Below are 18,180 nucleotides of genomic sequence, written 5' to 3' on the forward strand. Positions count from 1 at the left end.
ATGTTTTGTTATGTACATGTATTATCATAGAAATCGAATAAAAATTACCAGTATTGAAAAAAGAAGAAGAAAAAAAGTATGTGTATTATATGTGTGGTGTTCATCATGTGAGTACACATTCTGTGAATCCTAGCTAACCCAGGCAATGAAGGGGGATGGAACCGAAACAGACTACAATGTAGTTTGTGTTGATATTGTCCGCAATCAGTGTTGACTTTCCCTTTACACTTTTATCCGCAAAGAATGCCAATCTGTACACACTTGGAAGGGAAACCTAAACAGTGGATTTGAACCATGTTTGCCAAACTCAGACACTTGAGGCTCTAAATGGCCAGCCATTTTACTGCATTTTACCTTAGATCATTTCTCTGCCCCCATCGCTCTGGTAAATATTGATTCTGAAATGAAAGCTGAATCTTTTGAGTTGCTTCAGTGGGCCTCTATAAGGGGTTTGTGGGTGTGTTCATAGAGAAGGGAAGTGCCTGTAGATTATGCAAACTTGAAGAAAGGGACGAAACAAGGTTTAATCCGTAAAACCTGTTGTCAGTCAGTAGAGCCAATATGGGGGCCCATCCCCTTCAGTTTGCATTTAATCCATAAAAAATGCTGAGTGGAAGGGGGGGGGGGGGGGGAAGGGGGTAAGGAAGTATATTCACTCTGAGACATGTCCGATATTCTGACTTTGGCTCTTACAATGTAGTTGTCTGTACTCAGTGCCCTGACTTCAACATTGTACAATTTGCCAAAACTTGCTATTGTACACGTGTACACATACAATGTGTAATTTGATATAAGAACATACCTTCAATACCTACATGTAGCAGGACCATGTGAGTGCACCTGTACCCCAAATTTAATCCTTCCCCTACCCTAACTTTCTTTGACTCCTGTGAGCAAAATATGGTTATAAAAATAAGATCCAAGTTGCAGATCATGCAAACATGTATCCCAACAAAGTACTAAGGGGCTACCTCTTGAAAAAAAGAAGAAGAGAAGTTAAAGATCTCCATCTCCTGAAACTGTAGAATGTATACATACACAGAAGTTAATACAGTGCACTCCTAGTATAGCAAACGTGGTTATAATGAAATTCTGATAACAACGAAATAAAAATTCAGGCCGCAATATTATCGGCTCTACATGTATGTCTTTTATTGTTTATTTCTTTGGTTACAACGAAATTTTGATACAACGAAAGAAAACTACCGGTCCCGAGGACTTTGTTGTGACGGTAGTCCACTGTACTGGCCAAATCTTAATTTTGGGGTACAGCATAGAAAATGCGTTTGTTTGTGTATATATTGTATATCTCTATGTAATGTATTACATGTATGAGTGACTGCTTGATTGGTAGTGAACCAGAAACATGAAAGATTACAATTTTTTGATAAGGCAATAAAAATGAATAAAAGACATTTCTTCATCACTTCTGCTAATTCCTGTGCAATAAATCCTTACAAGGACAATGTAAAGATCTATGTCAATTTATGCAGAAATCATGATACAGTTGTATACATATTTTGTACCTGACTGGGCTACTGAATGCTTTTGTAAGGGTCTTCTGTGTGAGTCATACAGACGTGTTTCTACATGCATGATATTTCATCCATTGGTCGCTCAGTTTACCGATAATCCAATTATCTGAAGGCTGGAGTCTGCACGGTCATCACACAATTAAGATTGGCATTGATTGACTGTGATATGATGCAAACATTGTACACAGTTACACAGTGTTGTATGCTTGTATACTGGTACTAATATTTAAAGCGTAAGCCATGTCTACCCTTCCACTTTCATTGTACAAAAAAAAAAAAATATTGAACTTTTGATGGCTTTGATAGCTTGAACATATTGCATGCACAAATTTATGTATGCTGTGATTATTACATTTGTATTGCCAACTGAATACATAGTAATGAAAGGATAACATGATAAATAGTAATGAAATGATGAATGCTACTACTACTACTGCTACTACTGCTACTACTAATAATAAAGTGATAATAATAATAATAATAATAATACTGATAATGACAGCAATAATAATGATAATGATAATAGTAATAATAATAATAATTATTATTATTATCATTGTAATTGTTAGTATTATTTTTTTATATTAGTAATTTCTTTTTTCATTTTTCTATATCACGTTGTAAATGATTCTGAAACATGAGAATAAGATAGTCATATCAGGGCTTATATATTTGATTTTCTTGATACAAGATTATCTAAGGGTGAGGTAGGGGAATAAACCATTAAATAGTTCATAATACTTTGTTGGGTTTCTTTTGGGATTTTTATCTGCAACTGTACATCAGAACGGAAAGAAGGATTCATACATGTAGCTTTATGGACAAAAAGTATGGACAAAAATATGGACAAAAGGGACATTATAGTGAAGGGCTATATTGTGTGTCACTCCAGATGTAAGCAAAAGAAAAAAAAAGTGCCTTCCCTATCATTTATTTATTTTTGTTTTTTGATATCAAAGCAGAATTCATTGGGGCACTTCAATGTATTACAAAATATAGATTTCTCCCACTCATCATGTTGATCAATTTGGCAAGGACCAAATACTTTGAAAAGGCAATTGCTTTTTTTTTGTGAGAAGTACACAGCACGTTTGTACATCTGGCAAGTGCCTCAAAGTTGGCAAGTGGGTACCATCAGGGAGGTGGGACCACCTCCCTGGTACCATGCAGTAATCATGTACTGTACACTTGACAATGGCTCCCCCTGGTACAATATTTCAAGTCTGAACGTATGGTTGGGACTCAAGAAGAAGCTAATTCTTCCAATGGATTGATTTGTTACTCCATACAATCCCATTTTGACTGGGAGAAGTAACTTTACTGCCTTGAGGCAGTTAGATTGCTCAATCATAATACAATTTGCAAAATATACAATAGAACAATGATATCTGACTGTGCAATGGATCATGATAATTGAGAATGTGCATATTCTCTCTTGGATCAAAATTAAAGTGTGTTCACTGTTTTGTTTACTTGTGTGTATGCAAGTTTTGTGTTGTTATTGTTGTTGTTGTTTTTTTCAAGTAGTATCATTGAAAATATTGTGTAAGGATGATTCATTTTCAGGGATTTTGAAAAATTGTTTATGATTCTTCACTATCTCAAAAGCCCTCAAAGTCATTTACAGTCACATCAACTGAGTGGTCCAAAGTTATTTGAGACACTTTAGTTGCCAACATGTGTTGGTCGTATATACCAAACTTTGTTAGCCTTTAATCTTACAATGAGCTCCTTGAATTTGCTTGTTTTCAGCTCACTTCTACAATGCAGTAAAATGTGAGATAAAGTTTTTTGTTTGTTTGTTTGCTTGTTTTTTAAGCACTGGAGTTAACATCTGAGGCTGTGTGTGCAAGTGTTTTGACGTAAGAGCTACTGATTCCGTTACTAACATTATCATCTAACAGTTGTATTGATACACAGTATGGACAGTTGTAATGATACACAGTATGATATGCACACACACTACACACAATAGCAGGTGTACTGTTAAAAGGCAGTGCTTATTAAATAGTACAAGGGTTAAATATATGGCAGTTTATCAGAGTGCTAGAGTAAACATACCATTAGTCTAAATCTTTTTAAAAGAAAATTTCTGTAATGCATCATGATGTTTGCTTCTTTTTTTTTTAATGCCAAAATTCCTGTGATGATGTGATGAAATAGAAATGATGGCAAAGTCTGGATGCAATGCCCTCCATCTTTGTTCTAATGACTGACCTTTGAATCCCCACACCTCGTCTGTCAACAGCTATCAACAATGGTATCAAAGGCTTACCTGTGCACAGAATAATCTCCTTTTCACCATATTCCCTCCTTCTGTCTTTCTAGGTTCAGTTCTTCTTTATATTCATATTTCTGTCATTTGGAGTGTGATGAATAACCATTTTTGTCATTCTCATTGACTTAATTTTTTTTTTTTCAGAGCCATGTGTCATTCTTCTGTAGCTGTGCTCAGATGTTTTTATAATGCATTTTCTTTTCTTTTTTTTAGGGATTAGAGGGTTTTTATGGACAGATATTTGACAGTCTGAGATGACCCCTCGATTGTTCTTCATAAATTTACATTTGAATAATCTGTTTTGCTATTGTATTATAGTCCACGAATAACCACTCTAGCATAAAAGCGAAATGAGAAGGAAGCTAGCAAAGGAACAAACATAAAAATAACAGCAAATAACCAAAGCGTGTGGAAGCTATTACATAAACACACAAGCACGTTTTTTTCCCCTCTCTCCTTTTCAACAGAAATGAAATATCACAAAACAAGAGATGTGTGAGCAATTACAGAGATAACTGTACACACTTCAGTCTCGATGGTGTTTATTCAACGGAGCTTTTGGCCTGTACATAAAGGCACAAATACCTTGTGCTGAGGATGAATTGCTGTGTTTATGCTGACTATGGCGCCATTATACCAGTCATTATGTTCATGAGTAATGGGTATCCAGAACATTACACCAGTGCAACATGAACATTATTGAAGCTGCAAAGTTAACCTCATATAGATTGTAAACAGGTAGCAATAGATGCATGGTACCTACATGTACCAAAATACATTGTATTAACTTTGTGTAAAGGGACAGTAGCATGCTATTTTTCCTTCTTTTTTTTTGTCGTGGAAATAAATATTGGACATCCATATTAAGAGACACCAACTCCCAGTAATCAGAATTTGCTACAGATTTAATCATGGATTCTTCATAGTTGCAGAGTCATCTCATGCAGCTAGGGACAAAAATTATTTAGGAAACACCTATCCAGTGGATTGTATGATTCACTAAAAGAAGAAAATCACAGAGTCATTTAATATGCATAATGATTTCAGGAAAGAAACAGTGCATGACACTTTGTATTAAAATACAAATATTATGCAGTATGCATTACAGCCACTATCGCAATCTAAGTACCATTTCTCAATTATCCAGTAGACTTTTACACTGCATTGTAAATATGCAGCTGAAGATGAGACACATTTTATTCTACCTTTTACAGTAATATGAATCTTTGATTGATGCAACATTAAAAGTACCGTATAACTGGTAGATTTAGAGCACACGCTCAGAAAGGAAACTTGTATTGAAAGTGTGTCATTTCTTCACGATAGATGCTTGGTAGGCATATGTAGCATGACCTTCCAATTTTTGCAAAGTTTGCTTCAACCACAAAAATGTACTTTAATATAGCATCAAAAATTGGCAGTATCAAATGTGAGGTTTAGACCCTCACCTGAGTTTCTATGAGAATTAGAACACTCTTCCTTATCTTTTTTATTTGTTTGATTGTTTGTTTTCAAACAAGTTTTTGTGGGAGATTGTGAATTGCCCTTTCTTGTGAATCTTAAAGCTTTTTTTGTCAATATTTTTACAAAATGGAAATGTTGTAGAATTTACCCTCTCATATTAACCCATTGAGGACAAGTCCCCCGAGTATACTTGGACAAAATGGGAAATATGTGTTGTAGCAAAATCAGCCCGTCCTCAACGGGTTGATTATGATTGACAACAGCTTTTCAGACTCTGCTATAAACACTTCCATGGGTACATCAAAGAAGTGTCTGATTCATGGACATATAATAATTATGTTCCGTGGACATGTGAGTAATGTAATGGAGACAACCCTGCAACAGGTGACAGCATGGAAATTCATATGTGACCCGCTATAACAAAAGGATCCTAAAGTCGCTGACGGGTGAGCCGAGAAAATCGAGATAGAAGTCAGATCACCAAAATCTGTCAAAACGTTCAGATTTCTTTTTTAACATAATTTTGTAGTCTAATGTATCTTCTATCATATTATCTGCCGAAATTTCGTAGCTAAATGATCAAAGGAAAGGCCTGAAAATAGCATTTTTCTGGGCCATGCTTGGCTCGCCCGTCAGTGACTTTAGGATCCTTTTGTTGTAGCGGGTCACATATTATTGTTTGAGCACATCCCTTATACAGATAACATAAAGTAGGCCAACATGTGTTAACATCTCATGTAGATTACGTATCTAAATTGAACCCTATTCACAGAGAGCTCACTGCAAAAGCAGAGACCATACAGTAATCATGACAAGCCTGTCAGCTGAATTTGAACTACTAGATAGGGACACAGTGTGTTTCCATTTCTCCATGCTTGTAAAGAGTGATGTGAATAAAAATAATCCAGGGTGCACCATGACGTAATACGTATATCAAGTATGACATTAATGCCATATTCAGATGCAAGGTTTTGATGGTGTTTATTCGTTTGCTCTCATTCACATACCTGTGAAACTGAGCATAAACTGAGCATAAACTGTGGAAGTGACAGGAAAGGTCAAGACATATAACTTTAATAGACATGGCTTGTGTGTGTGTGTGATTGTGTGGTGTACATGTCCGAGTGCCTACAATATGTGAGCCCCCTGCGAGTGCTATTAATGGACGATATGTAGTCACTCCAGGAAGTGTATGGTGGTCCAAAAGGCAATTTACATTGTAAATGCCATTCTGTATATTAAACTTCATGTATCATTCAATGGGCAATCCACATTCTTTAATTGATATCTACATAATGATGACTAGAGTATATAAAGGTACCATCATAATACTGCTGTACTCTGTGAATATACAACACCTTGTACCCCATAAATCACTCATTGAGCCAAATTTGTCTTTTACGTAGTGTTGTGACGTATTTCTTTTATATGATCTGTTACACTATGTATGTCTTCTAACTGTTACTTGCATTTTGATGAGAATTGTCATAAATATCAACCAAAGCATAAATTTCCACTAAGGTAGATCAGTTCCTGTCCTTTTTTTTTTTTTTTTTTTTTACACTATGCAGTGAGATTGTGTGTGTTTTGTTTTTGTCACAACAGAATTGACGTGCAAAATCTTGCTGAGCATTTATTTGAATTATAGTTTTCATTGGTGGAGTAGTTCTTTTTCTTTTTACATGTATGCATACAAACAGCCATGGCTAAAGCTTCTGCTGTATTGAAATTAAAAAAAAAAATTAAGAATGAAATGGACATAATCATGTTACGAGACAGCATTTTTTTTTTCTGTCTCTCTCTGTCTCGCTCTTTTTTCTTTCTTTTTTTTAAAATACTTTAATGCAATGTTCTTGCCCAAAACTTACATTCACTTGTTTTGTTTCGTGTTTGTTTGGTTTTTTTTTTTCGGAGAATTTGTCAACATTTTTAAGTTTTTGTCCCCGCCGAACGAGTTCGAGCAGGGGACTATGAAACGGGCTCCGTACGTGTGTGTGTCTGTCCGTCCGTGTGTCCGTCCGTGTGCCCGTCCGTGTGTCCGTCCGTGTGCCCGTCCGTGTGTCCGTGTGTGCGTCCGTGTGTGATCAAAATCTTCAATTTGCTACTTCTCTGTCATTTATGAGCCAATTTTGATTCTGTTTGCTTTATATGATAGCACTACATGGGAGCTTTGAAACTTCTACACAGAATTTCAGTCGTGACCTTTGACCTTGACCTTTGACCTATATTGTACATTTTGCTACAAAATGCTACTCCTTCGCCATTTCTAACCCGATTTCGATTCCGTTTGCTTTATATGATGGCACTAGGTGAGGGCTTCAAAACTTCTACACAGAATTTTGACCTTTGACTTTTTTTACCTTTGACCTTGATTTTTGATCTATATTGTACATTTTACTACAAAATGCTACTCCTTCGCCATTTCTAACCCGATTTCGATTCCGTTTGCTTTATGTGATGGCACTAGGTGAGGGCTTCAAAACTTCTACACAGAATTTTGACCTTTGACTTCTTTGACCTTTGACCTTGATTTTTGACCTATATTGTACATTGGCTACAAAATGCTACTCCTTCGCCATTTCTAACCTGATTTCGATTCCGTTTGCTTTATGTGATGGCACTAGGTGAGGGCTTCAAAACTTCTACACAGAATTTTGACCTTTGACTTCTTTGACCTTTGACCTTGATTTTTGACCTATATTGTACATTGGCTACAAAATGCTACTCCTTTGCCATTTCTAACCTGATTTCGATTCCGTTTGCTTTATGTGATGGCACTAGGTGAGGGCTTCAAAACTTCTACACAGAATTTTGACCTTTGACTTCTTTGACCTTTGACCTTGATTTTTGACCTATATTGTACATTGGCTACAAAATGCTATTCCTTCGCCATTTCTAACCCGATTTCGATTCCGTTTGCTTTATGTGATGGCACTAGGTGAGGGCTTCAAAACTTCTACACAGAATTTTGACCTTTGACTTCTTTGACCTTTGACCTTGATCTTTTTACCTATATTGTACATTTTGCTACAAAATGCTACTTCCGGCGGGGACATATATTACGCACCGCGTAATTTCTACTTTTCCTTGTTATTCAGAGTACATGTATGTAAATTCATACAATGGCAAAAGAAATTGTAACGTGGAATTATGTATTCAAGGCTTTTCAAACAAATAGTTGTTTACAGAGTTTCTGTACTTCCCATACCATAGTGATGTCTTTGTAGAAAGCCTGTGGGCTTTGATTGCAGGCCCTCACTCGTTAATTGTTTCCTTATCACCATCTTGAACTTCAAACACTTGTTCAGACCATGATTTACATACCGGTATGCAAAGTCCATCACAGCAGAATTTATGATATTCTTTCACTTGTTTGTGCTGCACGTACGTAGCTTGTAAGAGATGTACAGTGTACTTCAGTAGTTGTAGACTGGTAAAGGGAAGTTGTCCTGTATACATTGTAGACAATCCTATTTCTGTAAGGAATAAAATACCCCTTGAATCATAGCCAAATTGATAATGCCACCTCACAAAGGAGAGAAGATTAGTGCTACCAATATTCTGTAGACGAAAGAGACACAAGAAATATACGTATTGTGTGCCTAAAAAAAGCAGGAAGAGTTCATGTCAAATAAAGGGGGAAAAAAGGTTACAACATTTGTAGATTTCACTGACTTAAAAGTCAAGTTTGATAATAGCTGTGTCATGAATCATATTCTGAATATCACCTTCAGCAAGTATTGATGGTCCATACACAATGTACTGAGATGATATTGATAAGGTTTAATGCTGAGGCACTCTAATCCAGAGTGGATCCAAGAGCTGCAGTACCACAGCAGTAATTCCATAACTTTAAACGGTGCTTAGTTCAGACTCTCAGGATCACAGTCTCAAAATGTGTATTGCTAATTGAGGGTAAATGGTTGTCTTAATAGGAGAGTTTTGTAGTGAGACGTGATGTCTTTAGGACCACTTGAGAACATTTCAAATAGCATCTCATTGGCTTTGTGTAGAACCTCCATCACCATTCTTGATCAGTGCTGACTTTGGCCATTGTACATTGTAGCAGAATTTTATGATCTGGGATCATTTTTGGAATTGTGAGAGGAATGTGATGAAGACAAAAATAACTCTCAGTTACAGTGTATGTGGTACTTGACTGATGGAGCATTATCCAACATGTGCCTAGTGATGGGATGATGTCAGGGATAATGATAGTAGTGTGGTGGTGGTATCAGAACTGTAAATTGTCGTAACTGTGCTCTTCTTCATCAGAGTGTATATAAAAAAAAAGTGATGGTACAAATAACTATAGAATAATATTGGAGTGGCGTGGTAGTAACTGCACTCTTATCTTTGTACCAAGTGTAAAGTGAAGTCGTTCTTGTAAATTAGATTGCTTCTCACGTTCTGTTCAAAGTAATCTACATCATCAATGTGTAGCTTTATTATCACAAGAATGGTACTACTGATGTTCAGTGTTTGGTAATGGAATTTGTTTGCATACTCCCTCATGTGGTTTTCATGCTATTGATTTCACTCCCATTCACAAACAACAAACTTTAATTGTTTGACACGTTATCCCACTTCATCAAAGTTCACATGTAAGATCTTGTTTATGCATAACTGCATGTTTTCATCTTTATGGCAGTATAAATTCATAGGATATACAAAATATTATAGATGTGCAAACATGCCACCCCATGAAACATTTACTTGTACACCATGAAATTTTGCATGTTTACAGTATCCCAAATGGAAGATTTCCTTTAGGTTCTTTTTTTTTTTTTTTTTTTTTTTGGTAAGAAGCAAGGACAGCAAAGCAGTATATGGATGGAAATTTCAGCAGTGTATAAAAGAAATTGACAAGGTTGAGAATGTTGTGATGATACTTCAGCTGTAAGTTGATTTCTACATTACTTTATTGCAAGCAGTCTTTAAGGCGTGCTATTGTTGTTCTTTTTTTGTCATGAAGTCAGCTCAAGCCAAAAATTAAACCACAGAAGCCTGGCATACCTGTATTTACCAGGGTTATGAATCCACCAGCCGCCATTAAAGAAGAAAGATATGAAAAATAACACTGCTAAGGAAAGAAATAGGCAAAAATGGCGCACTTACCTAAAAGACTATCAAAACTACAAAGAAAATTATATTCATTGTAGACCTGTATAACCTCGTACTTGTATAATATCATACATGTGTGCCAAAGTTGAATTTCATACAAAGATTTTCTGTAGATACAGCTGTATGCAAGTGTTGTACACTTTATCTCTATAAGTGTATGCTTGTGCAAATTGATATTAAAAACAAATGCTTTATATAATCAAAGGAGAAATAAAAAGAAAGGAGTGTGGAAACAACCTACAGGGAAGAGAATGGTTCCCTTTCACGGAACAGTGTTGTCATTTCACATCTTGTCAGATGTAAGTGTGTACTGTAAAACCAGAAATTTTTGTGAGCATAACATTTTTGTAAACTTTGCAAGGAGCCAAGATTTGTGAAAGTAAAATACATTCAAAAGGTTTTGTCTACTCAGTATTGAATGCCAGTGGCAATTTGTGAAAGTTTCATGCCGCAAAAAAGGCCATCAGCTCCTATTCGCAAAAGTTCCATACAGCGAGGCTGATGTCTTACAGTTCTACAGTATGTGACGTGAAAGAAATATAGAAGTGCCATATACATGTAGTGGAAGGGCATAATGCATTCATTAAGAGTAAAATCCAATCCAAATATAAGTTAATCTGATAAAAAAAAGAGTAAAATCTTACAAGTTCAACAGTAAAATATTGACTGAAATTGGATGAAAATATTATATGGAAGTTAGGACATTTTTGAGTTTTGCTAACTTCTGCAAAATAGTTCTTTTACAGTGGATATGAATATGCAAATGAGTGAGCTAACCATGTCATAACCTCATAATTTTCCATTGATCGTGCAAAAAAAAAAAAAGAAAACAATTATGAAAATCGATGTTTTTGTCATTGAAGTCTGAAACATAATGTTGTTCCTGGCTGAATAACTTCAGAATAGTGTGTTGTACAAGGATTTCAGCCTCGGGCTTGAATAATAAAAAACTAGAAATTTCAAAATTTGATGTACAAACTATATTATATGGTAAGTTGTGAGGGGATAACATGCTGACTTTGACATTTGCATCTATTCATATTGATTATTTCCACCAAAAATAGTGAAACTTTAAAATGTCACAACTTTCTTATTTCTCATCTGATTTCAATCAAAATCATACGGTTGAACTCATATTTTTTTACTCTTTCTTATCAGACCAACTTATATTTGGACTGGATTTCCCCTTTAAGGAGGTCTTAGGATTAAGCCCAACTGTTGCATTAGATGAAGATCTTGAGCAACACATGTATCTAGATATCTAAAAGAATACTAAATGTGGAGACGTACAATTGTACATGTACACACTGTTTGGTTAAACTACCCTGTTAGTTTGATTCCTATGACTCTTTAAATCATGATGTGTGATACTTCAAGCACCACGACCTAGTGAGGGGATTTACATGTTATGCATAAAACTACAGTTGTACATTGAATTTTCAATGTGGCTATAGAGCCACAAGAAGGTGTTCTGTGTCATTGAATTGTGACATCATTATAATGACCCACTTTGTCTCAATTGCTGATAGTCACCAATCTATTTTGTGCTGTAGTCGGAGCAACTATTGAAGTGATAAACCAAACAAAGGTCGCTGGGTGTGTCCATAAGGTGTGATCACAAAGTTATTCTGCATCCTGGTCAAATACATATTATACCTACAAGGAGATTGCATTTTATACATGTATTTCTGAGGAAAGTGAGCTCTTTTTCAAATATGCATTCCGAATGTAATGTCCGATAGGTTCAATATATCACACACCCACTTTTAGTTAGCAGCGGGGTAAAGGAGTCAAAACTATAGATTATTTCAATGAAACCAACAAATGAAATCTCTATGGGTAGGACCACTGGAGGAGCAAAGTTCAGTAGGTGTGATCTTTGGGACCATTAGGTGCGTGCAAGGGGGGTAATTTTTTGCCCTCAGCCAAACATACAGTGATAGAAGTTTGCCTTCGTGAAAGAATGTGAAGTAATGTGTATTCTGGAAAGATCAGGCCACGTATATGTTTGGACAATTTTTTTTTAATCTTTTTTTTTTCCGGTGGAAGGTTGATGCTCCATGTTGCATGTAGGCAGAGTATTTTTAGTGTGATGTGCTAGTATCAGCTCTGTAAATATCTTGTGCTTGGAGTACCAGTCTGTAAATGTACATGGCAGAGCAATTCACATACAGCCCTTCACAATGAATGTGATCATTTCTTTTCTTCAGCTTGTCACCATGATGTTAGCTTTGCCACGACGTATGGATACCATTGTATCACCTCTGTATGACATATTCAATGCACACCATGTTTAGATTTATATACACATGGACGTAGTTGTATATCCCATGCTAGATTTAAAGGGAAAATTTATTGCATATACTTGTATGCAAATAATATAATCCATATGCAAGTTGTATCAACCTCTGTGTCAAGTGCAAATGTATTTTGAAGTCTGCAAAATCTTGAAAGCTTTCTTTAGTTTTGACAAGAGTGATGATATTTGGCTGTACATGCCCATACTAGACAAAAGGGAGAACACTGTAATGTAATAAGAGAATAGATTTAGCAAGAAGACATTGTGCTGAAGACTTTACTTGAGTTCAAATGTGATTATAATCCACATCTCTGTAAAGTGAAGCCTCCAGTATGTAACGAATTTCCCCTGATTATGCTGTTGTGGTATTCTTTTATAAAACACATTCAACACTTGGAAGCTGATTTGATATTAATGTTATACAAAAACTGTATGTTTTCAAAACAAAACCAAAGGAAGTTATTTCATCTCTCTCTCTCTCTCTCTTTTTAGAAGTATTATGAACATTTCTATTGTATGTTGAAAGAGACATCATGACACCTAAATATTATTGAAAATGTGTTGTTACTTTATTTGTCTTTCTGATGAAAGAGTTACATGTTTTTTTTTTTTAAGCTTAATATTTTGGTAAACATTAGCTGTTCTATCCTAGGATGTCATATGATGCCAGATATTTCATAATGTATAGGTAGTTAGTTTTATGACGGTTAATTCTATGATACCTGATTATATTCTTGCAGGAATACACCATTGATGAACCTCGAAAACTGCTCAGGATCCGACATGACCAGATCGAGATTGAGAGCATCCCAGATATGGTTGAACTCAGGTGAACTTTTGGTTTTATTCTAACTTGTTCACAAAAACATCAACTTTTGAACACCTCAAATTTTTGATTGAATATAATCATACATGTTCAAGTTCGTACAAATATGGAATAAAGCACACATCCACCCATTTCAACTCTAGGTATTCAAGGGATGGATTTCTTTTGAGTGCCAATTTGTGGACTGAATATGATCACTGTGCACATTACTGAGATTTGCCATTGTTCCTGCACCAACATATTGGGAGCCCTTTATGTTGTAATTTTATCAGCATATGTTTAGGTTGGTGGTTAAAACAGGTTAGCATGGAATATGTTTAAATCTGCTAGTGAATCCAGCTTTTGATCAACATTCTGTGCAAGCTACAAAGTTCCCTTCCATGCATTTTTCAATGTTTTTGACAATTCACCTTCCATGACTTCATGAACGATGCAAAGTATATAATTATTTTGATGTGCCTATTCAACAAATAGACACATTGGATAACTGTTTGTTGACTGATATTCCAAAAGCACACTTCCACAACATCAAGCAAAAATCTATCCTTGTAGATACATGTAGTCCCTTTACCCACCCTTTCTGAAGCAGAACACGCCAATAGTTTTACAAAGAACGTAGAAAATAAATGACAAATACTTCAATACTGCACAATGTATGTGTACATATATGTACAGACACATGCAACATACAAATGTCTATATCTCCCTCTGCCCTCTGTCTTTCTTCATTGGATAGTACAGTAATATTGTCGCCTTCCTGTAGACAAGACATTGTGCAAATCTGTAAAAAGACAGTCTAGCAATAATTGTCAGAATGCTCAGTTTGTGTTCATCTGTTCCAGCATTTGTCAATAGGCTGCAAGCTTTTTGTGCAGCATGTGTTGGTTATCATGCTGTGATGCTGATTGCTGTGTCATAAAGCCATGCAGTCTGTTTACAGGCGTTTTGTGCTACATATCTGCCATACCCACTGGAATCCATCTCACCTGTTGCCTGCTAACACAGCTAGGCGCAAATCAGGGTGATAATTAACATACATGTATTTACTCTACGGCTGCACGTGTAACATGCATGTGTACATAACCTACAGATGCGTCTTGCTACATGTATACAAAATGAGGAGGGTTGAGAAAAAAAAAAGATTGCGGTGGTCATGCTTCTACATGTAATCAATAGGGCAAATACATGTTATTGTTTTGAAATTGGACTCTGCTAGCTTTTCTGCTTTATCTCTCTCTTTTTTTTTTGGGGGGGGGGGGAGGAACTGTATCATGATGATCCATGTTGAGGTCATATTCAAGTACAATATGTATACCTGTGACTAGGGATTATAGGAGAAAAGGGTCAGACAGAAGTAACTGAGGACAGTACATATTACCACTGTGCCGTGGGTGGACTGGGAGGGGAATATTTTGTTAAACTGCGGATGGATGATTTAACATCAAATCAGTGCATAGTATGATTATTACACTTTCAGCTGACTTGTATAACTACATCTGTTGTAATTTCCTTCTCTTCTTCTCTGCTTGTTGGATTGGGAGGAGCATACATATATACATTATATATATGTATATATATTTTTTTTCTTTTTCCAGGTAGGCCTAATGTGAAATGTGTACTTATAATGATGTATATTGTACAGGTGGATAAAAGACAGTAAACAAAGTGTTGACCTGGCACTTTTTTTGAAATATTTTTGCTTGAATCACACAACATGTTTATGTAGAGGAGAAGCTATGATTTGTTGCCACACCCATTATCATGTATATAATCCTGTTCAAATATTATTCCAGGGACCTGCACGAAGGTTCTATATTGTTCAACCTACACACGAGATACGAGAAGGGGCTCATATATGTAAGTCCAGTAGGCCTGATCCAGCCTGTCATCCATCTTGTCTGATTTGATTTGTACCTTTAATAATGATTTCAATGTACTGTTTTTTTCTTGCTCATAATCAGTAACAGTATATGCATTTATCGAATGTATACTTTTAGAGTCTTCTGCAGTTTTGATATGCAAGTGATATGGTACTGTCTATAAACTTGCCGCCTGTAGCCTGAACAAGAATTTGTTCTGAGATGATGCCACTTGAAGATTCATAACAAATTTGATAAACCAACAAACTTTACTTTCTACTCTGACTTTACACAGAGTGTCACTGAGGGAGATTTGAAAAAGTGCAATAAGATAAAAAACAGAGAAAGTATGGGACGTACAAGTTACATATTTATGAAAATCAAAATACAATGGGTTCTCATTTAGTAGAATTGAAAGACGTAGTAAAACTATAGAGGGGATGGTGAAGTTTGCTGCAGATGAATGTCATTGGAATGAACGAAATATGGAAAAAGAAATAGGAATCATACAAAATAGCTCATTGAAAGTACAGCTTGACGGTCATTGCTGTGGAATTATCAATTTTGATGATGTTTTGCAGCTGGTGACTTTGTGCAGCTGAACCAAGAGAGAAACGGGAGGGGAAAAAAGAGGGAAATTCAAATTGGATAGACACAGAAAGAAGTGTTAAGTTGATAAAGGGAAGTAAAATTACAGAAAGGAGAACTACTGTAGTGGCAATACTTACATTTCATTTTCATGTATGACTCAGGAATGATCAAGAATAGTTGAATATCCAAACAGTAAGAATCAATACAACAAATTGAACAAAATCAAAATTTGCTGTGTCCCTACCAACAGACATACACCGGGAGCATCCTTGTTGCCCTCAACCCATACAAACTCTTCGACGACATCTACAACATTGAGACTGTCCGACGATATGAGGGCCAGCTGATTGGACACCTCCCTCCGTAAGTCCACAACACTTTTTTTTCACGTTTTTATGAGTGTTTGTAGCTGGCATGCTACATTCATGCAGCCCCTCAGACCCTTTCAGAAATGGTTTAGAATGGGTTGGTTGATCTGAAGAGTACTGTCAGAATTGCCTATAAATTGGTTTTCAAGCTCTCACAGGCGATGGCTTGTGGATGGGGCATACATGTAACTGTATTTGGTTTCACATCCTTATGTATTTCATTCAAATTAATGTATTCTTGTGTCGAGTTGCTTTTATTGTGACTAATTGACAAATTGCCTTTCGTCGACATTTACGTCAATGAAGGGCAATTTGTCAGTCAGTTGCAATATATTTTGACTAACTAATTTTATAAGAACATACAATAGCTTATGAAGTGTTGTGTAAGTAGGGTGTCTGTTTTTCTGCTCTTATAGTACATAAACAGCAAAGCCAGAAATCTTGAATACATGTCAACAAAAGGTGATGGCTGTTTTAACTGCCTCTTTGAGAGTATCTGTATTTGCCTTATACTCCCATTCCACAGAGATTTTCTCTCATCGGTCACTCTTCGGAAGCAAAGTTTATTGCTTCTGGTCACCCACCAAAGTGTATCTGATCACAGTCCGATGAATCCGACTTGTGTTGGTCAACTATCAGGTCAGTGTCAGACATGTCGGACGGTGATCCGATGAGGCAAGATCGTCCAATGAAGATCATGATGAAGACCACACGTCTGACACTCACCTGATAGTTGACCAACCAGTTTGGATTCATCAGACTGCAATCCAATACACTTTGGCGGGTGGTCGGATGCAACAAACTCTGCTTCCGATGAGTGACCGATAAAGAAAAAATCTTTACGGAATGGGGGTATTACTCCTGCCTTTCCCCATAAACATAAAGGATTGCACAGTCAGCCAGTACCCCATAGTGTGATAGTGTTGTTTAAAAAAAACAAAACATGTTTTGTCTTCAAAGCCTGTACAAGGACACCAGACTTTTAATGGTAATGGTATCTGGAACTTGGTTCACCATCACGCTAGTCTAGCTGAACTTTGGATAGTATTCAAGGTGATTAATAGTCTTATGGATTTACGTGTAGGCCAATTCATGACCACAATATACAAAGTGTGGGTGTGTCATGCCTATGGAAATGTCCCCTTGCTCCAACCTCACTTCCCCTCTATTCTCCTGTTCCATGCTGTTACGAGTTACAAGTCACAAAAGGGGCGTGTCACTCTCTAATGAACACACACTCCCCTCCCTTTGTTCCTTCACAGTCACCTGTTTGCGATAGGGAGCGGGGCATACCTGCGAATGACTCAGACCAAACAGAACCAATGCATAGTAATCAGTGGAGAAAGTGGTTCCGGTAAGACCGAGAGCACCAAGCTGATCATGCAGTACCTGGCCGCGGTCAACAAGGCTTCCAGTAACCTCATCACAGAACAAGTAAGCTCACCCCCTCCCCCACCATCCTTAAAACTTCAAACAAATGACAAAAAAACAAAGTGAAATTTTTACTTCCTTGCTAGCAGTAGGGCTTACACATGCAGACCAAGTTCCGTGCCAAGAAATGCAAAAACTTTGTGATACTCTACAGATCAGAAAAGAAAATTTATGGAGTTAGCCTAAATCATCATACATTTTGCTCAATCAAAGACACAAGAAAATTGTACCAAGATGAAGAAAAATCAAACTGCAGTTCTTTTTACGCATAGTGTTATGACAGTGAAGCAATTTCACTGAGTTCTATGTTTATTCATATACTATATAATTATGTTTCACATACTCAGAATATGTATTTATGCTTGTTCTGTCATATAAATCAGTTACAATCTACCTGGGAGTTTT

The 18,180-nt window shown here is 36.3% G+C and overlaps 1 protein-coding gene across 1 annotated transcript in view; it reads left to right on the forward strand.

Annotated features, from left to right (window-relative positions):
• Positions 1–18,180, forward strand: part of LOC139730500 (unconventional myosin-XV-like) — a 144,283-nt gene that overhangs the window by 17,443 nt on the left and 108,660 nt on the right. The window contains exons 4-7 of the mRNA XM_071641340.1: positions 13,441–13,529; positions 15,320–15,383; positions 16,227–16,339; positions 17,607–17,778. Of these exons, the coding sequence (XP_071497441.1) occupies positions 13,441–13,529; positions 15,320–15,383; positions 16,227–16,339; positions 17,607–17,778 (438 nt within the window). The remainder of the gene's footprint in view (positions 1–13,440; positions 13,530–15,319; positions 15,384–16,226; positions 16,340–17,606; positions 17,779–18,180) is intronic.

The sequence above is a fragment of the Diadema antillarum genome, unplaced genomic scaffold (assembly GCF_040938485.1).
Source record: "Diadema antillarum isolate AM-2024a unplaced genomic scaffold, OU_Dant_1.0 seq00000318_RagTag, whole genome shotgun sequence".
Classification (NCBI taxonomy): domain Eukaryota; kingdom Metazoa; phylum Echinodermata; class Echinoidea; order Diadematoida; family Diadematidae; genus Diadema; species Diadema antillarum.